The following is a 21,519-nucleotide window of genomic DNA, read 5'->3' as shown; positions in this document are numbered from 1 at the left end:
GTCATATTAACTAGTTACTCTAGATTTTCCATCCAAAATGTACAATTATCTCAAAATTGTTATAGAATAAACTACCAGTATATTCTGTAAAGAAATATAAATTTAAATGTGAATGCACCAGTAATAATATTCCAATAAATAATCCAATAATGTATAATACACTAATTTGAAAAGGAGCTATTCATGAGTAGTTTTAATTTTGTTGACTATTTTTCTGATACTTGTGCACTTAAAAATTAAGAAAAGTGAAAGTTCTACTTTTGACTGATTTACTTAAATTCAGGATATGACTGTCTTCCACCAATGTCCATATATATATATATGAATGATCAAACCATATATCCTATGGATCAAACTGACCTTAAAATCTTAATGTGTTAACAGGAGTAATGGAAATTAACACTTTTTTTAAAAAAAATGAAATAAAATGAAACGTTTAAAATAAGAATTAAAAATTAAAAAGACAATCGAAAAAGTCAGGATAAGGAAATTCTAAATCTGACGGTTTTATAGATTCATGGTGATTTATTGTATGTGGCTTCTTATTATAAAGCTGTGGGTGTGACTGACATCACACATGTGACCACGTTTAAACCAATCAGGGGCCTGCACCGACGTGTAATCGGTCGCCAGATTATGGTGCGACAGGAGGAGAGTGAGGTGGCGACTGGCAGGAGCAGACTCCGGTACGAGAAGAAGTGACTCTTTAGCTGTGTAATTTCTTACCAGGACACGACTCCTGTTCTTCGAGAAGGCGCTGCATTCATTGACAAGGTAACTACTTTCGCTCAGTTATTGTGAACACCAGCGTTAGTCGTCTTTTCTGGTTCCCAGTTAGCTAGGCTACAGCGGCTAGCCAGTCAGTCAGGACTGCAGGTTAGCGGGTATGTGATGCTGCAAGGTTTCACTGCTAAAAACCTGCAGGCACTGTCATCCTGATAGAAGCAGAGAAGATAACAGCTGTTCCCTGCATTGTTTTCCTAAGCCGCTAGTCTTTGAACTATACTTTATGCTCAAAACTGTATGATTAGCTGACTCCTGACTGGCCGGTGAAAAAGCAAAGCTTATTAATCACGGGCTAACTTCACCTTACATCATCCGCAACAGCAACGCCTGCCTCGGCAAGCTTGACGTCTTTCCTCATGTCTCCCCTCTGAAGGTTTTGCTATACCTTCTACATCCGTCCATTTTCTCTCCTGTCCAGGACGCTGTTCCTTATTTACCCACAGCCAGCAAAAGCTAAAGTTATTGAACTTGCCTGACAAGCTAGTTCAGGCTACAGTCTCTAGGAGTGGGTGTGGTAGCTGGTACAGGAGTTTCATTCACTTATTACTGGCCTGACGCACATGATGTAGCGTGCTGAGTTCATCAAACAGCAGCTGTGTCTGAAGCAGTACCCCCTTTGCTGGCCTCTGTGGGGCTCCAGCCTCCAAATCCAGCTTCCTTCATCTCAGAAAACCGTATAGTGACACAAATTTTCACGGCTTGGTGGCCTCAAACAATGGACTGGACCCATGGATTATGGCAGGATAAATACTGGGACATCTGCCTCTGAAAGCATGATAGGATAGCTCACTAAGCCAAACTCCACAGGATAGATATCACGGACCTCTTCCAGAAGTGCTGCAGCTACCAAAAAGCCACTGCTTTTTTTTCAGAAGCTGAAATAAAGCCACCATAAAATGTTATCAGTAACACAGAGGAGATAAGGTGCATTAATCAAGGCTCACTGCTTATCACTGTTTGGTTTGTGTCGGAGGGCTGTAAAGGTACTTCATTCACCTGTATGGGCTGTTCACCATATTGCTCTCCAGCCTTCAGGATTACTTGCATCTCCTTAAAGTAGAGCAGGTAAGTTTCAGTACTGTGCCAAACGAGATATGACCTATACACTATGGGTGTATGCTTATGTAAACTGAGGCAGCATTGGCAGTAATGGGTTGGCTGAGCAGGTCTGGCCACATGCTGTGATGTTCAAAACAGGAATGTCAGGACCATTGGTGCAACCGGTTGTCTTTGTGTTTACATTCATCACATCTTTTCTCAGATACGTGTATTTTTGTGAGATTCCTTTTTTTTTTTTATTATGTGAAACCATGTGTTCGGACAGAGATATACAGTAGTAGGAGCATATCTTGTTTTTCACATATTGAATTTTGGTCTAGATATGATTCCGTTTTCTTTTTGGCTTCATGGCTAAAATCTAAGGGTGTGATAGAAGTGTATTAAAACCACTGTGTTTATGTTTTCGTTGCTGCTTTTAGGGCTGGAACCAACCATTATTTTTATTATTTATATTTATAATTAATCTGCCAGTTATTTCCTGGTGTAATCGATTCATGCTCCCCAACAAAACAAAGACAGTCCATTTAGAATGATTGTAAAACAGAAAAGCGTCAAATCTTCACATTTGAGAAGCTGGAGACAAAACATGCCATTTTTTGTATCAGAAACTTACTCAAATAAACTACTAATCAGTTTAACTCTAGCTACATCCATGTTCTGAATACTGACATGGGGTTCTGTCTTTTTCTGTTTTCTTATATTCACTTGTTGTACAAAGGTTTGTTGGTTGAAGGAAGGGGACTTAAGTTTGTGCACACTACTTAATGGTTTGAGGTGGGGCTCTGTTATTGACTGGATGTTTAAGAATTACTGTGCCTCTGATTTTTAATAAAGAAAAAAATGGTTAAAGGAGGAATAAATCACCTTGAGGATTCACTACCTCCCCCTCTATTTAAGTATGACAGTTGAAACCAATCCACAGCTCAATTGGTAAACATGACTATCAGCAGTTTCTAGGTTTGGAAGAAAGAGTAATTGAGCTGTCATCAGTCGCATACACAAACCTTGAAACTCAGTTTCACGGTTTAATTTGTATATTTTCCAGTGGCTAGCTTTGTCAGCCATAATAGAGAAATGATTGTGTTAGATGAACAAGGACATTAATGCACGTTACTGACAAAATAAGCAAGAAGAACTCTGAGTTTGTAAATTTAGGATTTTATATTATGCCCAAAGGATATTCATTTATGATTTATTTTAAGATAAGACCATTTTCAGGTTCTGATGCTGATATAACATGATATAATCATCTGTTTCTAGGTCTGTTTGCATTTTGAACATGCCTATCAGAACAAGTGGCGTAGCATTGCCACTAACCATAGCAAATATCATTGCCAGTCAAGTGTTTTGGATAAATATGTGGCCATGCAGCCGATAGTGAATGCTTTTACAGTTTATCTTAGTTAGAGCCGTTTGTAGCAAGGGATCTGTCACTGTCAAAATCTCAAAGCCAGATAAGTGTTGCTGGCAAGGCGTCAGAAAGCTTGAATTCAATAAAACATGTTCAAGCATTAGATTAAGGGTAGTTAGTCTGACATAACTTTGTGCTTGTTTAATTATTTAATTATAGCACATTTAATTAGTCAATTGTACCCACTGTTACATAGCCTGTGCAGAAAACTAGGAATTATTTTCAAGGATTTCAGATTTTTCTTGATAGGATAACACCAATGAATGTTCTGATGACACCAAGAAATTATATAACTAGTACATTAAATCACATCATATTGTATACATACATTATCATCTGTGCTGGAATGTAGGTCAATCTCTATCGTGGCTTAAAATCTGAAATGACTTGGCCTGTAGTTTCTGCTTGCTCAAAATGCACATATGCTAACTTAACCTTTAGGTTTTTGTTTGTTTATCCACCAGTAGATGCATATTATGATGTCCTGACTCCTGAAGTTAACCATTGGCCTCCCTCTCCCAAAGGTCCTGTGCTAGCCAGCGCTGCCATGTCGGCGAAAGCCATCTCAGAGCAGACAGGAAAAGAGTTCTTGTATAAGTATATCTGCACCTCAGCGGCCGTGCAGAACCGCTTCCGCTATGCCACTGTAACCACTGAAACTGACTGGGATCACCTCACCCAGGAGCACCCATGGCTGCTGACAGAGGTAAGACTGTTGTACCCTATTAAAATTCACCAGAAACTAATACCTGCATATGGAAAGCTTGTCATATTTTTTTTTTAAGCCTGATGTCTGTTTGACTTGTTACACCAGTACTGATGCAAATTAGCTTTTGTGGTTAATCTGTTTTCCACTTGCTCTCCCTGTAGCGGCTGGTGGTGAAGCCAGATCAGCTAATCAAGCGGCGCGGGAAGCTCGAGCTGGTGGGCATCAACCTGGACCTGCAGGGTGTCCAGGAGTGGCTCAAAGCTCGGCTCATGAGAGAGACCACTGTAAGTTGACTGTAATCTCTCTGTCTGTCTTAGTGAGCGTTTGACCCAAAACAATCCAGCATTATTTTATTAGATAATAAAATACAATCTAAGAAGTCCAGCTAGAGTAACAGATCCAAGAGTTTGAAGGTTTGTCAGACATCAACGCCCTGCGAAGGGATTTATGATGCTACGAGGAAGTGTTCTACTTCTCTGGAAATTTATTGTTTGTTACTATGATAACTAGGTTAATCAATATGCTCTCCACGTTACATCCAACAGGAATATTGCAAAAGTTGTTTTTTTTTTTTTTGGCTGGGTAACCCTTTATTTTCTTGCTCACTGCATTTGCTCTCCACTGTGTCAACACAGTGATCTCCATTAAATGACTTGGTTGCATTTTTTTTTTTAATGGCAGATCTAATGTCAGCCTGAACGCAGCTTTATGGGTCACTTAACTGTCTTTTCATCCAGACAAAGAACAGCCAATCTTTTCTGAAGGACTCGCAGTTCTGCGATGATGGAAATTTGGGACATAAGCAGCCTTATCACTGATAGTGTATGTGGTGTTATAAGAACCACAAAGAAAACTAATTTAAATAATGAAACGTCATTGCATCTTACATGCATCTATCACATGTTCCTTACTCTCCAAAGCGATTCTCTGACTAATTATGTTGTAAATGACGAAAACAATGGATCCGGACAGTCTGACCCAAGTAGTAAATCACGAGTGCCATGATTTGTCTTGCACAATATATGGAGAGAATTTAAGCAATGGTTCCTTGTCCCATTTGTTCCAGCCTATGTACTTTTATGTGTAGAAATAAGTTGTTTTCAGTGCAAGAGGCCATGTGTTTATGTTTAGATCTGCCAGGTCAGAGGTTATGTAATGCTAGTGGAGGATGGTAGTCTATTCTGGTCCACCATCCATGCAGACATGCTATCCTGCTCTTCAAACAGGCAGTAGCCTTACATCCACTACGTAAGAAAGGGAATTTATGCTCCAGCCATGCTGTTGGTTGTTACTTTTTTTTAATGTCATATGCCATTAAAAAAGCAACAACCAAGATGATAAAGATGAGACTGACAGTCTTATTTGGGGAAAAACCAAATCTTATTCTGTAGAGTCATTCATTTCTATACACTGTAGTTTTCTTGTAAAGTATATAACTAGGTTAGACTAATATACCTGGGGTTTGTGACATCAAGTGTTTGTCTTGAATAGGTGGGAAAGGCAAAGGGTGTGCTGAAGAACTTCCTCATTGAGCCATTTGTTCCACACACACAGGTAATGTATTCCACCTTCCCGTGTTTTGTCATTCCACATCCTGATTATTATGTTTGAAAGCCAAGGCAAGTATATTTGTGTAGCCTTTAATCATAGATAACATTCGTAGAGAACTGCATAGACCCCACACCAACCAAGAAAACAAACTGTCAACCCACCCAGCAGGACAACAAAACCTCCAGGGCCAGCGTACAGAAGCTATTTTGTGTGTTTTTATATGTAGCCCAGTGTGCACCAGAGGTAAATTGTGCTGCAGTGTATATGTGATTTTTGTTGTCACCAGTGAATGTGTGAAAACAGTCTTACCCTGTATGAAGGTCAATTTGGTTAAAAGAAGGAACTGAATGTTGTTCAAGTCTAATGTTCAAACAACTTGTCAGCTCTTTGTAGATCAGTGAGAATGCACACTCTGCTGTAAACTCACACTCTGCAAACTAAATCTTTGAAAATGTCTTTGCATGTCCTTGTATTTGCCCCAACTCTTCCACTGGCCCACCCAGGAGGAGGAGTTTTATGTGTGTATCTATGCCACACGTGAGGGCGACCATGTGCTTTTCCACCATGAGGGAGGAGTGGAGGTTGGTGACGTGGATGCCAAGGCCCAGAGGCTCATGGTTGCAGTGGATGACAAGCTGAGTGAGGACCAAGTCAGAGAGCAGCTCCTCACGCACGTTCCTGATGATAAGAAAGAGTATGGCCTTATCCTTTTTTTATTGGTTCATTTCTTATCCACACGGACAGATCCACAGCACTAACACAAACTTAGTTTGTTGAAAAAAAGACATAAAGATGTTGTTTTTTTATATAAATGCTAAAATAGAAAAGGCTGGTATATGAGTCTTTATATGGGTCTCTAACAGGAAAAACGTAGGTATATGGTAACTAAATAATTTTGTCCATCAAACTCAACTAAGAAGTCATCTTGTATTCATTCAGTAAGGTACAGGAGTTGGAAGGCAGCTTATGATGTGATGGTACAGCCATTTTGTGATGCCAGTTTCATATATATTGCAATATTGGGTTTATTTGATACTTAAACAGCTGATATTTTTTAGTGATGGTCTGTATCCAGGGGGTGCCAGTTATTGCCATAGATAACATACAGTGACAACCAGCAATGTTTAATATCGTGATATATAATTTTTGTCCCACCTATAACTGTCAGTGGGAACCAGGTTGTGGTGGATGTAATTTGTTGTTGTTTGTTCCTATATTTATTTCTCAGTTTCTCGTAACTTCTGCCCTGGGATTCAAAGTATGGACCACTGTGAATGGTTTAGTTATGACATATTCATTTTATTATTAATTTATGTTGTTTTGTGTGTGCTGTTTTGTTTGTTTGCTTTTTTCCTTAAAGAGTCCTTGCTAATTTTATTGTGGGCCTCTTCAACTTATATGAGGACCTCTACTTCACCTATCTTGAGATCAACCCCCTCGGTAAGTTTTTCTTAACTCAATAGAGTCACATCTCTTCACAATGCAATATTTAACTCGGGTCTTTGTGATTCCCAGAAGCAAGATTTTTTTTATTTCTGTAACACCATTTGTACGTACCTGTAATATATTCAAGAGCATGAATTAAATACATATGTGGATTAGTTATTTATTTAAGGGAAAAAGTTACTAATTTTTGTGCATAAATTGTCAAGTCCAAATGATTGCATTTGCCTTATAACCACAAGGCTCTGTAACATGTTTTTTTTTTTTTTTCTTTTTCTTTTTGTAGAAAAAATCTAATTAATGAATAACTTGATTTTTTTATTTTCTCCTCTTAACCAGTCGTCACCCAAGATGGAGTGTACATCCTTGACATGGCTGCAAAGATTGATGCCACAGCAGATTACATCTGCAAGGCTAAATGGGGTGATGTGGAGTTTCCACCACCTTTTGGCAGAGAGGCCTATCCAGAGGTGAGAGCTGAAGTAACTGACAGTAAACCACGCTTTTCATGATCATGTCTGTTAATATTTATTGGATTATAATGCTCCAGTTTGTTTTTCTGCTTTCTCACTTTATTCATAGAAGATATACAAGTTGAATACCTTGGAGGAATATGTTTTTGACTTCTTAGATTCATTTGTTTTAGTTCATATTCAAATAATAATAAAATACCTATTTTAAACAGCTTGGAATTGCATCCTTACTTACATTTACTGACACTGATTGAAATTAATCAAGACATAGTATCTTAAAATGCAGTTTATGCATCTGTCCTTGGGCTTGTGGACTCATACATCAGACTGTATAACCGCAATATGATTTGTCACTTGTAGGAGGCCTACATAGCAGATCTGGATGCTAAGAGTGGTGCCAGTCTGAAGCTGACCCTGCTGAACCCTCGTGGCAGAATCTGGACCATGGTGGCCGGGGGAGGAGCATCGGTTGTCTACAGGTAGTCTATTGATTTGTGTGGTTTGTGTTTTGAGCTAACAGGAGTTGGTGAAACTACTTTGGTTGATGAAAGCTTTATAACTTATTTAATATTCTGTGTCACTTGCCTTGCTCCATGGCTACACAATTTAAACCATGTTACAGTTTGAGTTGCCTTGTAGTAACACATGTAAAGCAAGTTTTTGCCTTTTGACAGACAACCGTTTCATGTTAGCTCTTTGGGGTCTTGCAGAGTCAGCAAATCAAACTACAATCAGGACACAGTTATTTGACTGTCCGTCTTCTCTCCTCTTTAGTGACACCATCTGTGACCTGGGTGGGGTGGATGAGCTGGCAAACTATGGTGAATACTCTGGTGCACCCAGTGAACAGCAGACCTACGACTACGCAAAAACCATCCTCTCTCTCATGACACGTGAAAAACATCCTCAAGGTGAGTACAGCCAAAACTTCATTGCGACATTTTTCCTCAAACAAGGTAAAAAAAAAAAAGTAGGCCATAGTTGAATGACAGGGGCGGTTCCCAGACACAGTTAAAGAAAAAAAAAGTCTTGACTGCTTCAGATAGCTAACATTTCTTATGACTGTGGGTGCATTTACATCCTGTATGTAAATCAGTGTTTGATCATTCTTCTGCAATGTGAGCTGCTTGTTTTCCTGTAGTTTGTCGCAAGGCCTCGGTTCACTGTGTGTATGTTGCCAGCAATAGACTTCATGGCTGTCACTTAGCTATGTTACTGGGGTGTCAAATTTCAGTCAGGGGCATATTCTTAACATGTCACCTCCTCTCTCTGTATCTTACAGGGAAAGTGCTGATCATCGGAGGAAGTATTGCCAACTTTACTAACGTAGCAGCCACATTCAAGGTGAAACACATTGATATATTTGTCTGAAACACTGTGTAGAATAAGTTATGACTACTAGATGTTATCACATCGCCACGTAGTGCGACTAAGCCAGTTAAATCTGTATTCATAATGTTTCCTAAGAGAAAAACCAACCCCAATGCAGTGTTTTGTTCTTTCTGAAGCTATTATATAAGATGGCAGTGCATTTATTCCTAGTATGGTATTAGATTAGCAGAGCTGCTAAAGCTTCATTCCTTGTTCATATCAAATAATATTTTTGTCCAAATTGGGCTACTTTTGTGAGTAGTGTTTGATTTATCTTAGATGAATACTTTTGGACAGTGCCAGTTGTAGAAGTTCTTCCTCAGGTCCTGCATTTATACCCTCAGGTCAGTGTTGAATGTCAAATTTCAGAGTCCGGTTTAAAGATTTCACAAACTCAGCTGCATTATCTAAGTACCTTTGGTTAATAACAACGATAATGATAAATAAAACATTAGTAGACAATATTAAGGACTCTGTGTGAAGAAGTCTCTGTAAGAAGAAAAACTTATTACACTAACCACTAACTTAGATGCAGGGAAGGTAGTGTGTGACTAGAAACCCTTTAATCCTTTGACGCACGTGAAATTGAAGTTTTGCATCTTGTTCTTTGAGAAGGACAAATGAAATGACGTTATGAAAAACCACACTGGCATTCCTTGTGTCTCTGACCCATTCTTACTGGCTGATATATCAATTTAGATTTTACAGGAATATACTGTGTGTGTGTGTGTGTGTGTGTGTGTGTGTGTGTGTGTGTGTGTGTGTGTGTGTGTGTGTGTGTGTGTGTGTGTGTGTGTGTGTGTGTGTGTGTGTGTGTGTGTGTGTGTGTGTGTGTGTGTGTGTGTGTGTGTGTGTGTGAGAGATCCACATAGCTGACCTGCCTGTCTCTCCCTCAGGGCATTGTCAGGGCCATCAAAGACTACCAAGGTCCTCTTAAAGAGCATGAGGTCACTATCTTTGTTCGACGTGGTGGACCCAACTACCAAGAGGGGCTGAGGGTGATGGGGGAAGTGGGTGAGTGAGATGGACAGAGCCCACACATGGAAAAAGGGATAGATGTTTTAGTATGTAGTTTTAATGTGTAATTTGATCATTTGAAATACTTTGTCAAGCAATTTTTAGATATTCTTTTTGGATGAAGAGTTAAAGACTAAACGTCTTTCCTGTCGGACTGTATGTTTTTGAATATGCACACAAGTGGTATGAGTGAATGAATAAATGCTAGTTTAAGTTTTTCAGTTAAATTGGCTGGAGCCTTTTCTGAGTGGAGTTTAACTGTAACTTTTTCATCTGCAGGGAAGACCACAGGGATTCCTATCCATGTGTTTGGTACCGAAACCCATATGACAGCCATCGTGGGAATGGCCCTGGGACACCGGCCAATCCCTAACCAGCCCCCAATGGACGCACACACTGCAAACTTCCTCCTCAATGCCAGCAACAGTGCAATGGTACTTTTATTCAGTAACTTGCTGCAGAAAAATAGAATGGTCTGCAGGTCATTTGCATCTCTTTTAAACAGATTGCAGATGTTGTATTGCTTGAGACATTCAGGATAATTTCATGTGCTGTCCACCAAGATAAATGAAATGTTAAATGGTGAACTATTCTTAATGTAAATCCAATTCACTAATTTTATTGATTGTAAGAGTTAAAGAATAGAATTAATAGTGTAAGATGCATTAACATATAGATCGCTCAAACATTCTGTTCACCTTCCCAAGAAGATGTTGCATTTCAGGTGCATTCACTTGCTTGTGATACAGTTCACTCATGCATGTTAAAACACTGTTTAAGCTTTGAAAGGCCTGGATTTTGGAACTTGTTTGAGTTGAGCTCTATTGTGTAGCACTACATAATACTCTTTTCATGTAGTCTGTATGTGTTCTTTAGCCTCTTTACTTGTTAGCTGTGGCCCTCCCTGTTAGCAAAACATCATTTAGTCTTTCTGAAAATCAAAAGTCTTATTCACAAAGTCCTAAAAAGTGTGAACTTTATTGTGGCGCTTTTGAACTTGGGTTAATGAAAAGCCACTTCTAGCTGGTTTGCTAATTTTCTATCCCCATTGGTGTTTTTATTCATGCTTCTTTATTGTAGAACCAAACTTGCTAAATACAGATGACATACCAAATTGTACATTATAATTCACATAATCCATTTTTAAGCACTGCTCTCTTCAAAAATGCATGCATGTCAATATTAACTAAATTGTAAAGATATTCTCTCACTGTAAGAGACAGATTGGTAGTTACACGTTATAATTTCTCACTGAAACATTTTATCTCTCTTTTCTGCACCAGACTCCAGCTACAACAAGGACAGCTTCATTCTCTGAACCCAGGACGTCCAATGATGCCACCCCAGCAAAAAAGTCTAAGGCAGGTCTTCCAGCAGGTAACTCATACTTTGACACTAACCTCTCCACTGCTTCTTTATCAGCAAGACTCCACATGTACTCATACACTTCTGCTTTTTCATTTCTCTTACCCTTGCTTCCTGTACTCCTCCTTCTCCCCCAAATGTCGTCACTGCTGTTCTGCATTTTAATTTTCTTTCTATTTATCCCTGCTGCGTCTCCTCCTCTTCTTGTTTTGCTGCACAAACTGTCCACTCACCCTCATCTTTTTCATGCTTGTTTCTCTAAGACACTCTTCATTCTATACTGTGGCCTCTGAAGAATGTGGTCACAGGCGATTGGAAAGGTAAGCTTTAGGTGTGCCACTCCCACACAGCGCTCGGCTGCCCGCACACGCCTCATTGGTTTGCCCCTTTTTCCTCTTTACCCCTCACCCTCCTAATCAGGGTAGAAAGGATTGTGTTTGTGTGTGACACCTACATGTTTCTGTCACCTCAGTAGTTTTCCAGGTACAATATATTCTTCAGCAATAGGATTCTAGTATTTTTTTCAATCAGAATAAGTCATCTTTGCACTAATTAAACACTGCAGAAATACTTACTCAAACTCAGCTTTCAGTTCAGTTTTAAAGATGATGCTCATTAATACCAAGATCTCTTGAAAAGATTTGTCATCTTTAGACTGAGTCATGCGCTTTTGTTGTGAGATAGTTATGTTTGTATCGTTAGAAGTCAGACATTCATCACAGGCCATTTGGAAATGAGATTTTGATTGTGGCTTGACTGTCCTTTTGCTTTTTACAACAATGCAGTAAAGGCATGCTCTATAGAAGCTGAGCTTTGCATGCTCTTTTCTCTGCTAGGCTTTTTATGGACTGTTTTCAGATGTGATACATAGTTGCCACAATGCACTGAAGTCTGTTAAATGAACAAGATACAGTAAAGATGAACTCATTTTCTCTTTTTTTTTTTTTTTTTTTTTTTTTTTTTTGCTCATTTTGTCATATTTTGTGTTTCCGTCCCGTGGGGTCACAGAAGCACAAGCCTCTTCAGGCTGCAGCGGAGGTATGGAAGGGTGTGAAAAACCTGTCTTCCTGCCCTCTCCGCCCTCTGTCCACTTCCCTCTGCCTTCCCATTTTTGTCTATTCTCTGATGTTTCTCAGCAGTCTGTTTCTCTTTTTCGCATTCTTATGGTGGCTTACTCTCCTTAAGGGGTGCTGTTTTATCTCACTGAACTTAAATCGGTTGACAGATTCCCAGCATTCCCTTTCAGAATGACATTGTTGAATCATCTTGAATTTGTATGGTTAACCCTATAAGTGTTGGGAATTTTAACCATGGCAGTATTTTTTAATTACTTAAAATCACAGTATGTGGTTTCTTTAAGATCAGCTTCATTCTAAAACATTATGCTTCACTTAGGCCTCTGTTAAAGGGGCAGTGATGGTGCTGGACAATTCTTCGCTGTGTGCACGTATCGTAGATCAGATTTAAGAACAGAAGGCAGTGAGCATGGGCAGAGAGGAGAGACTTTGGAGAACTGGAACAAATGTGTGAAAACATGGTGACTAACTAAACCACAAATGATTCAAGCCACATTGTCAAGTGCTCTGTTTTGAAAGCAGAATATCAGTGTACAGTCTTCAGATCTTTTGCAAAGTTGCCTCAGCCAAGTCTGGCCATAGACGGTAATCAGGTTGTTATGGTTTTTTTTACACTTCTCATATGGGCTTGAATTACTACTGGGTGGCTGTGGTAACTGGACCTTGAAATGCATTAATTCAATTACTAGTAGACAGCTGTGTCATCAGCACTCAAGGATTATGTCTTTCGGACAAGCTTACGCAATATTCACGCATGGTGATGGGCAAGTGGAATGATGTCTCTTGAGAGCACACAGCAACTTTTATGAACTTAAAGTGGAAAAAGCTTCTTGCAAAAACAGTTTCAATGCAGACTATATTGAGGTAAAATCAACATTGGAGCTCCATTAAATACACTGAATTATCTTGTGTCTGATATTTAGGTGGTTAGAAAAAAAACATTTGCAGAGAAGTTTCTTGATGGTTTAACATAGCTTTTTCCTTCCAAGAAAATTAAGTCAGCAGTTGTGTAATCTCAGACAGGCCTTGTGCAGGACTGACAGTTATTGTGTGCGAGAATGGAAAGAGTTTTTTTTTTTTCTATTATTATTTATTTTTTTATTTTTTATTAAACTTCAGACAGCGTGGCTCAAAGTGTCCCTATCCAAGTTCTAATTTTAACATTGTGAGGCCCAAAATTAATCCTTTTTAACAGTGTGACTTAAAGGGGATGGACAAAATAATGGACTGAGTGAATTGATTATTCTTATAAATGTGAGCTATATTTGGCTGAATGCTAATAAACAGCGGCAAAAAGGATATATGGCAAGTATACTATGACTTTTTATGCCTTACTATACTATGGCAAGTAAATCAACAGAGAAACATGACCTATTGCAGCAGTGTTTGAAATTATGATTTTGTTACAACAAAGTCTTGAATCATAGTTATTTTTTCTACCTCCTCCTACCTACCTCTGTCCTCAGAATGAGTTCTCTCTGTACTCTGCTTGTTACCATCCCCATTCCTGGTGTTTTTCCTGAGCCAGACCTCCTTCTCTTTTCTGTGATTATTTTTATTTCTCCCTTCAGCTCTTGAGTTGAATCTCTCTCCCTCTCTTTCTGCCCTCTTCAGCCAAAGCCACTACACTCTTCAGAAAACACACTAAGGCCATTGTATGGGGCATGCAGACACGTGCTGTGCAAGGCATGCTGGACTTTGACTACGTATGCTCCCGGGACGAACCTTCTGTGGCAGCCATGGTCTATCCCTTCACGTAGGTTCCCCAAGATCTAATGATTGCCTCAGCTGAGTGAAATTGAAAAGGGTTGAAACTCCACCGATTTAAGAAATTCCTACATTGTTAAAATGAAATGTTCACAATAGGATTTACCACAGAAATCATATTATACACTTGTCAGTGTGAGTGAGACTCAGATCCACGATGCTAATGTTTATATTGGAAAACTGCAAAGACCACTGTCGAGGTTTGAATAACTGCAAGAGTGTACTGAATGAAGGAAACATCTGTTTTCACAAACAAAGCAAGATGATGTAACCAACACGAAACTCCTTTGGCTGTGGCAGCTGTTACCAATACCCGTTTAACAATTTTTAACTTGTACATGTGATGTGTTCAAGCAGGAAATGAGGATAAAAAATGTCGAATCTTCATATCTTTTTATTAAGTCACATTACATCTTGATAAAATATGTTAATCTTTCTTACATTTGCTAGAAAACCAAGACAAAAAGATCTAAAGGCAAGGTTTTTCATGGAAAGAATTTTACTATCCTACTCACACTTTTGTAAAGTATTAATCTTACAGTTGCAGCTTTTGATTAGCAGTGGTAAAAATGGAAGAATAATCTAATCATATAATATCTACAGATAAGTAGATTTTAGTTAAAATGCTCCTGTGAAATTATTTCAAAATAAAATTGTTGTTATTCCCCTTTACATTCCTGTGTTGCCCAGTGGGGATCACAAGCAGAAGTTCTACTGGGGCCACAAAGAAATCCTGCTGCCAGTCTATAAGAGCATGGCTGATGCAATGAAGAAGCATCCAGAGGTGGACGTCTTGATCAGCTTTGCGTCACTGCGCTCAGCCTTCGACAGCACAGTGGAGGCCATGCAGTACCCACAGGTAGAAAGAAAATCTGTTTTCATATATGCCCATACATGACCGCATAAACATGTGAATTTCACATAACTTTTATCTAATTGTGTTTTCAGATTCACACTATTGCCATTATAGCTGAGGGCATCCCTGAAGCACAGACGAGGAAGATGATCAAGATGGCTGATGAGAAAGGTGTCACAATCATTGGCCCCGCCACGGTATGCAGTCATAACAGAGACTACTAAAAACAGCACTCTTTAAAGTACTGCAATAGACTGCGAATGTAGTTGTGATTCTCTCTGTCTGTATAGATGTGTTTCAGCAACCAACATATGTAAGCAGAAAATTATACCTTTCAAAAGGCATACACAAACTCGTTTGATACCCTTTATTTTCTGCCCCCTAGGTTGGTGGCATCAAGCCAGGCTGTTTTAAGATTGGCAACACAGGTGGCATGCTGGACAACATCCTGGCTTCCAAACTTTACCGTCCTGGCAGCGTGGCGTATGTGTCACGCTCTGGGGGCATGTCCAACGAGCTGAACAACATCATCTCCCGCACTACAGACGGCGTCTATGAAGGTGTGGCCATCGGAGGAGACAGGTACAAGAACTCCTTTGCATACTATTTGCTTGTTAGTCAGAGACAGTTGTCCTGTTGAAGCTTGTTGTAAAACACTTAGTGTGGGACTTTTAGATGATTTTTTCCCAGCTGCACAGAAATGTATTCTTGTCTGAAAGACTTCTTTATGGTAGTTCTTATTTTTAATTCCTCTTTATCCAGATATCCAGGCTCCACCTTCATGGACCACGTCCTTCGATACCAAGACACTCCAGGGATCCAGATGATAGTGGTGCTAGGAGAGGTGAGAGTAAATGTTCATATTTTCAGATGAATATAAATGATCAGAATTACTATTATTATAGTGTTTTTGTTTTTTACTTTTACTTTTATTTTGGCCACGTTGTATGTCATTTTTAACATCTTTCACTGTGACAACACAGATTGGAGGCACAGAGGAGTACAAGATCTGTCACGGCATCAGAGAGGGTAGGATAACCAAGCCTGTGGTTTGCTGGTGTATTGGAACCTGTGCCACCATGTTTGCTTCAGAGGTCTGTAGGAAAAAAATTTGCTTTTGGATTCTGTTGTAAGGTGAGGATTCAGGGTTTCTGAGTTGAACTTGTCATACTCTCATCTTCAGGTTCAGTTTGGACATGCAGGAGCCTGTGCCAACCAGGCCTCAGAAACAGCAGTAGCCAAGAACCAGGCTCTGAGGGATGCTGGAGCTTATGTTCCCAAGAGCTTTGATGAGCTGGGGGATGTCATTAGGTGAGACATTTTACATGAATAAACCACATAGTTTATCAGTGATTTTGTTTTCAGGGTTTTTCACTGATATTGTGTGTGTATATGGTGAAACAGGACGGTTTACGATGAGCTGGTGGCCAATGGTACCATCATTCCTGCCCAGGAGGTTCCTCCACCAACAGTCCCTATGGATTACTCTTGGGCCAGGGTAAGAACATTGATGATGACATGAATGAGTAACAATTTTTTATTTTAAAAGATGTGTGAAATTATTAGCTTGTTTTGATTGTTAAAAACTATGGGCTGATGGATATTGGATTGTTAAGGCTGACTCTATATTGGCCAATATTCATTTATTTAGATAGACACATGACATAAACAAACATTTATGATCAGGAGGTTATTGTTAGAATTTGGTATTTACAGAATTGTGACATTGATATGTACTGAGCAGGACATTTTACAGTCAAAATATAAACTTGTCCATGTTTTCTTGTGGATAAAATATGTAATGACACCACTGTTTCTATTACTTCAAACTTATCTGTGGCATTTCTGCACTGCAATTTCTTGTAGCTTGTTGGTTGACATATACGCTGATACCGATCTTTGCCTCACACTATACAAACATTTTCTTCCAGGAGCTAGGCCTGATCCGTAAGCCAGCCTCATTCATGACGAGCATCTGTGACGAGCGAGGACAGGAGCTCATCTACGCTGGCATGCCAATCACTGAAGTCTTTAAAGAAGAGATGGGTTTAGGAGGAGTGCTGGGCTTGCTCTGGTTCCAACGCAGGTTGGTGTGACAACAAACACTAATGTTAATCAGTTACTAGGAGAAGAAGTGTTGGCTCATTTACTTTTTTGCAAATCTATTTTCAGTCAAATTCTCTGTCATCCCTCTGTCTAGGTTGCCACGCTACGCCTGCCAGTTCATTGAAATGTGCCTGATGGTGACTGCAGACCACGGGCCAGCTGTCTCTGGTGCACACAACACCATTGTCTGTGCTCGTGCTGGCAAAGACCTTATCTCAAGCCTCACCTCTGGCCTACTCACCATTGTCAGTAGTGGTGACACACAGAAACACTTATACACACACAATAACATGGTGCCACGATCAAAGATAACAGAAGTGATGAAAACACAACAATCCAAAATGCTTGTCAGAAGAAGCGTGTGTGTTAACACATTGGAAGCAGTAGTCTATAGTGTAACTTTTTTCGTAACTGGTCCAGGGCAGTTGTTGATTGATATCCCTTTGTCTTTTATGAGCCTCTAGAGTCACATTTTGATTTTAGAACGGTTGAAAGTGACCAGTACATTTCTGTACTGACAGTTGATTTATTCATAAATTCCAGGGGGACCGTTTTGGAGGTGCTCTGGATGCTGCTGCGAAGCAGTTCAGCAAGGCATTTGACAGTGGTATGCTGCCCATGGAGTTTGTCAACAAGATGAAGAAGGACGGGAAGCTGATCATGGGCATCGGCCACAGGGTCAAATCGGTATGCGGCGCTCAATGAATACAAATGATGTGGCTGTTTTACATTAAAGCAGGAAGTTGATACGATTGCATTTGAATAATTCTTTATTAAAATAAAAAAATAATATCTTAGTTACAGTTAAGAGCTTCTTCTGAGTTACTTGAATGAATTCAGTAAGATGCAATGCCGGTATTCAAAACAGTTTCTTTGTTTTCAGATCAACAACCCAGACATGCGGGTGCAGATTCTGAAGGACTTTGTTAAGCAGCATTTCCCTTCCACCCAGCTACTTGACTACGCCCTAGATGTAGAGAAGATCACCACCTCAAAGGTACTTGTCAGTTGAATTAGCAAGAGGGGAAGCAAAGCTTGTAAAGACTCTCAAAGGGGCTACCTTAAAAAAGCAAATGGTCTTGAAGGAGAGGTGTGTCAGAAAAGCTACTATCAGAGCAAGGGTCCTGCATATTGTTCAAGTCTTAAAGTCTTCAATCTGACATTTTTGGACTCTGTGTAGAGCCTTTCCTCTTTTTTTATGTTAAAGTGGGCAGATGTTGGCTAGCTTACTGATATTCTTCTGAAATTTAGATAAATTAATTTCTCTCACCTATTTTCAGAAACCCAACTTGATCCTCAACGTAGACGGTTTTATTGGTGTTGCCTTTGTGGACCTGCTCAGGACGTGTGGCGGCTTCACACGGTAAGAATGTCAAACTGCTAGGCTATGGAGGGACTGGTGAGGCATGTAAATCCAGTAAGATGGGTTTTTAGTAGATTCGTTCAACAAGTGCTTTGAAGAGATGCATTTTCTCACCAATGCAAATGTCCTGACTACAATGTACCTGTTTTTTTTTTTTATATTGTTTATTTAAATATGTTTATACACTAGCCTCCAATTATAGGTGTCCAAAGGAGGAGTGCAGTTGTTGCAAAAAATATTTGTTTATGACTGCATTTTAGTCTGTTATAAACCCTTTATTAAAGTATTAACAAACAGGATTATTCATAAATACATTTTGAAAAGAATCAGATGCCAAAAGTACATTGTCTGTGTTGGTGCTTTCTGCATTGATAGCACACTGCCCAGTATTGTTTCTCATATGAATGTTGAACTGGTTCCAGAGATGAAGCTGACGAGTTTGTGGAGATCGGTGCACTAAATGGGATCTTTGTCCTTGGCCGGAGTATGGGCTTCATTGGTGAGTCCCATTCAGACTGAGCCATGACACTAACCAACTGTTGAACTATTAAGACATCTAACTTGTGTCCGTCTTGCATTAGGCCATTACCTGGACCAGAAGAGGCTGAAACAGGGTTTGTACCGCCACCCCTGGGACGACATCTCTTATGTGCTTCCTGAACATATGTCCATGTAATCCCAACAACACAGAATGGGGTGTACTTCCTGATGTGACTGCCCATCTCACTTAATGTACATTATGTACTCTCCGGTTATGACAACAGCTGCCTTTGGAAAAATGGGCAGGGTGACTCTGGATAGTAGAACTACTGTCTGTCTGAGGGATCTGGGTAGAAGTTTTCGATCTAGTTTTTACGGAGAAAAAGGGGAAGTATATTTTTAGATTTAGTTTTTGACAAATTATTTAAAAAGTCTGATATGTAACTTATTCAGTTTTGAACAAAGAGCCAAACCAATGCAAACTACAGCAATTGCAGGATCACAAAATCGATTGGTACTTAAAATCACTAAGAGATCTGTTTTGCGTAGTTGGTACTAGGGCAGGATTCAAAGCACATTTCAAGCCTGACTCTGTATTGCAGAGTCTGATTAAACCACAGTAACAGCTGCTGATGTGAAATATCTTCAAGCTCAGCAATACAGTAACATTTCTTTTTTTTTATATCACCTGTAAAAATTAACCATGATTTATTTTAATCAGCATTTTCCTGCTTCAGGCCACAAAGTGCGCTTAAAGCATGCTTTCTGAGTCTTGCACCTTAGTTTAAACACTAGCAAATCTAGGACTAATAAGTTTCTAAATTCCTTCTCCAAGTTTCACTCCCACTGAGAAAGATCTTTGTCATCACAAAATAAACCAAAGTTATTTTTAGGTATGTATTGTCTTTGTTAAAAGCGGAAAAAACAGGATCCAGTGGTAGATATTACAGAGCTTATCTAGATCTTACATTTTGAGAAGTAGGCACAGTAATGGGATAAAAGGAATCAAACAAAAACACAATAATCTAAGTGTCACTCCACCATTGCCTTTCCTACAACAACCATGTTCACAACCTCGGTTGTAGACAAGTGGTTGATACTCCTCAGCTACTGTAAATTAGGTGCAGTTTTAAGGATGTTCAAGTCTTTTACACCAAATATAAATTGAACTACTTGTGTTGCTACTCTGAATAACTGTAAGAAAACAGGGAAATGTAGAAGTATCAAAAGGGAACACACAAAAAGCTTCATGAATGAGCCCTGTGAATCTAGAAAGTATCTTTTGGCGAGGGACCATGAAAGCAGTTTGCTTTATTTTGGGAAATAATTGCACCTAAAAGATGTGTCAACTCTAAAAGAATTGTTAAAATTAAGACTGGACACTAACTTAAAACGCTTTGTAACTGCCCACTGTACGGCCTGCTGTGTTTGATCTTTGTTTTGCTGTTTTTATTTAACTGTGAAAAAATGCTTTGTTTTTGTAATATGCTGTCATATAGTGGTATAATAATAAAGAACTTATTGTTTTACTTTTCATTTTGGCTTACATGTATAATGTCTACATCTATTGTAGGTGAACAGAGGCGAACCCGACAGGGCGTACCTACAGTATGATACATGAATAGAAACCAGAATGTAGGTTTAGTCTCAACATTGGTAGGGACACAACAACAGTTAGGCATTAAAGTCACCAATTAAAATAATGCGCAAGTCTTTGGACTATGGAGAGTATCCGAACAGAACCCACGGAGGCACAGGGAGAACATGCAAACTCCACACAGAAAGGCCTGAGGCTCAAACCCAGAACCTTCTCACTGAGCACCGTTGTAAGCACTACACCACTGTGCCGCCCCATAGAAAGGTCATAGTAAGGCACTGGAGTTGCCAATTAACCAAATGCGCATGTCTTTGGATTTCAGGAGGACGCCAAGCAGAACAGAAAGGCCCCAGACGCAAGGTATAAATCCAGAACCTTCGCACTGTGAGGCAACAGTTCTTAGTACTGCACCGAGCTACCCCACAAATACATCATCGTATAGTAAAGCATAAAAAGTCAGAGTATATAAAGAAATAAAACTTCATAATATAGTAAGGAATAATGAACATCATAAGGCCTAAAAAGTGAAAAAAAAGACCTAGTACAGTATGGTAAAAAGGCATAAAAACACCAGAAAACGTCATAGTGTAGTAGGTATAAAGACGTAATAGTACAGTAAGGCCTAAAAAGTGAAAAAAAAACAACATAGTACAGTATGGCAAAAAAGTTAAAAAACCACAGTGTAATAAGGCATAAAAACACCAGAAAACGTCATATTATAGTAAGTATAAAAACAACATAGTATAGTAAGGCCTAAAAAGTGACAAAAAAAAAAGACATAGTATACTATGGCAAAAGAAGTGAAAAAAAAACCTCAGTGTAATAAGGCATAAAAACATCAAAAACCGTCATAGTATAGTAGGTATAAAGATGTCATAGTAATTATAGTAAGGCCTAAAAAGTAATTATAGTAAGGCCTAAAAAGTGAAAAAAAAACGACATAGTATACTATGGCAAAAAAAGTGGAAAAAAACACAGTGTAATAAGGCATAAAAACATCAAAAACTGTCATAGTATAGTAGATATAAAGACGTCATAGTAATTATAGTGAGGCCTAGAAAGTAATTAGAGTAAGGACTAAAAAGTGAA

At 39.1% G+C, this 21,519-nt stretch overlaps 1 protein-coding gene across 3 annotated transcripts; it reads left to right on the top strand.

The window, feature by feature from the left end:
• The first annotated feature begins 620 nt into the window (after positions 1 to 620).
• aclyb (ATP citrate lyase b) lies at positions 621 to 20,369 on the top strand. 3 transcript variants are annotated; one of them, XM_056366198.1, is made up of 30 exons: positions 621 to 774; positions 3,781 to 3,962; positions 4,127 to 4,249; positions 5,457 to 5,519; positions 6,020 to 6,210; positions 6,877 to 6,956; positions 7,299 to 7,429; positions 7,793 to 7,911; positions 8,207 to 8,343; positions 8,715 to 8,776; positions 9,700 to 9,817; positions 10,100 to 10,254; positions 11,104 to 11,197; positions 11,449 to 11,505; positions 12,194 to 12,223; positions 13,876 to 14,017; positions 14,719 to 14,887; positions 14,977 to 15,081; positions 15,270 to 15,466; positions 15,647 to 15,728; positions 15,868 to 15,978; positions 16,068 to 16,195; positions 16,289 to 16,382; positions 16,816 to 16,970; positions 17,085 to 17,235; positions 17,534 to 17,677; positions 17,874 to 17,987; positions 18,271 to 18,353; positions 18,776 to 18,852; positions 18,935 to 20,369. In XM_056366198.1, exons 2-30 carry the CDS (start codon positions 3,804 to 3,806, stop codon positions 19,027 to 19,029), a joined length of 3,366 nt encoding a protein of 1,121 aa, XP_056222173.1. In that variant the 5' UTR covers positions 621 to 774; positions 3,781 to 3,803; the 3' UTR covers positions 19,030 to 20,369. The 3 variants fall into 3 exon arrangements, with proteins under 3 accessions (XP_056222173.1, XP_056222174.1, XP_056222175.1); XM_056366199.1 differs by lacking the exon at positions 11,449 to 11,505; XM_056366200.1 differs by lacking the exons at positions 11,449 to 11,505; positions 12,194 to 12,223.
• Positions 20,370 to 21,519: the final 1,150 nt, after the last annotated feature.

This window comes from Seriola aureovittata, chromosome 21, assembly GCF_021018895.1.
Source record: "Seriola aureovittata isolate HTS-2021-v1 ecotype China chromosome 21, ASM2101889v1, whole genome shotgun sequence".
Classification (NCBI taxonomy): domain Eukaryota; kingdom Metazoa; phylum Chordata; class Actinopteri; order Carangiformes; family Carangidae; genus Seriola; species Seriola aureovittata.
The sequence above is the reverse complement of the archived record's forward strand: the minus strand, read 5'-3'. Positions and strand labels throughout refer to the sequence as shown.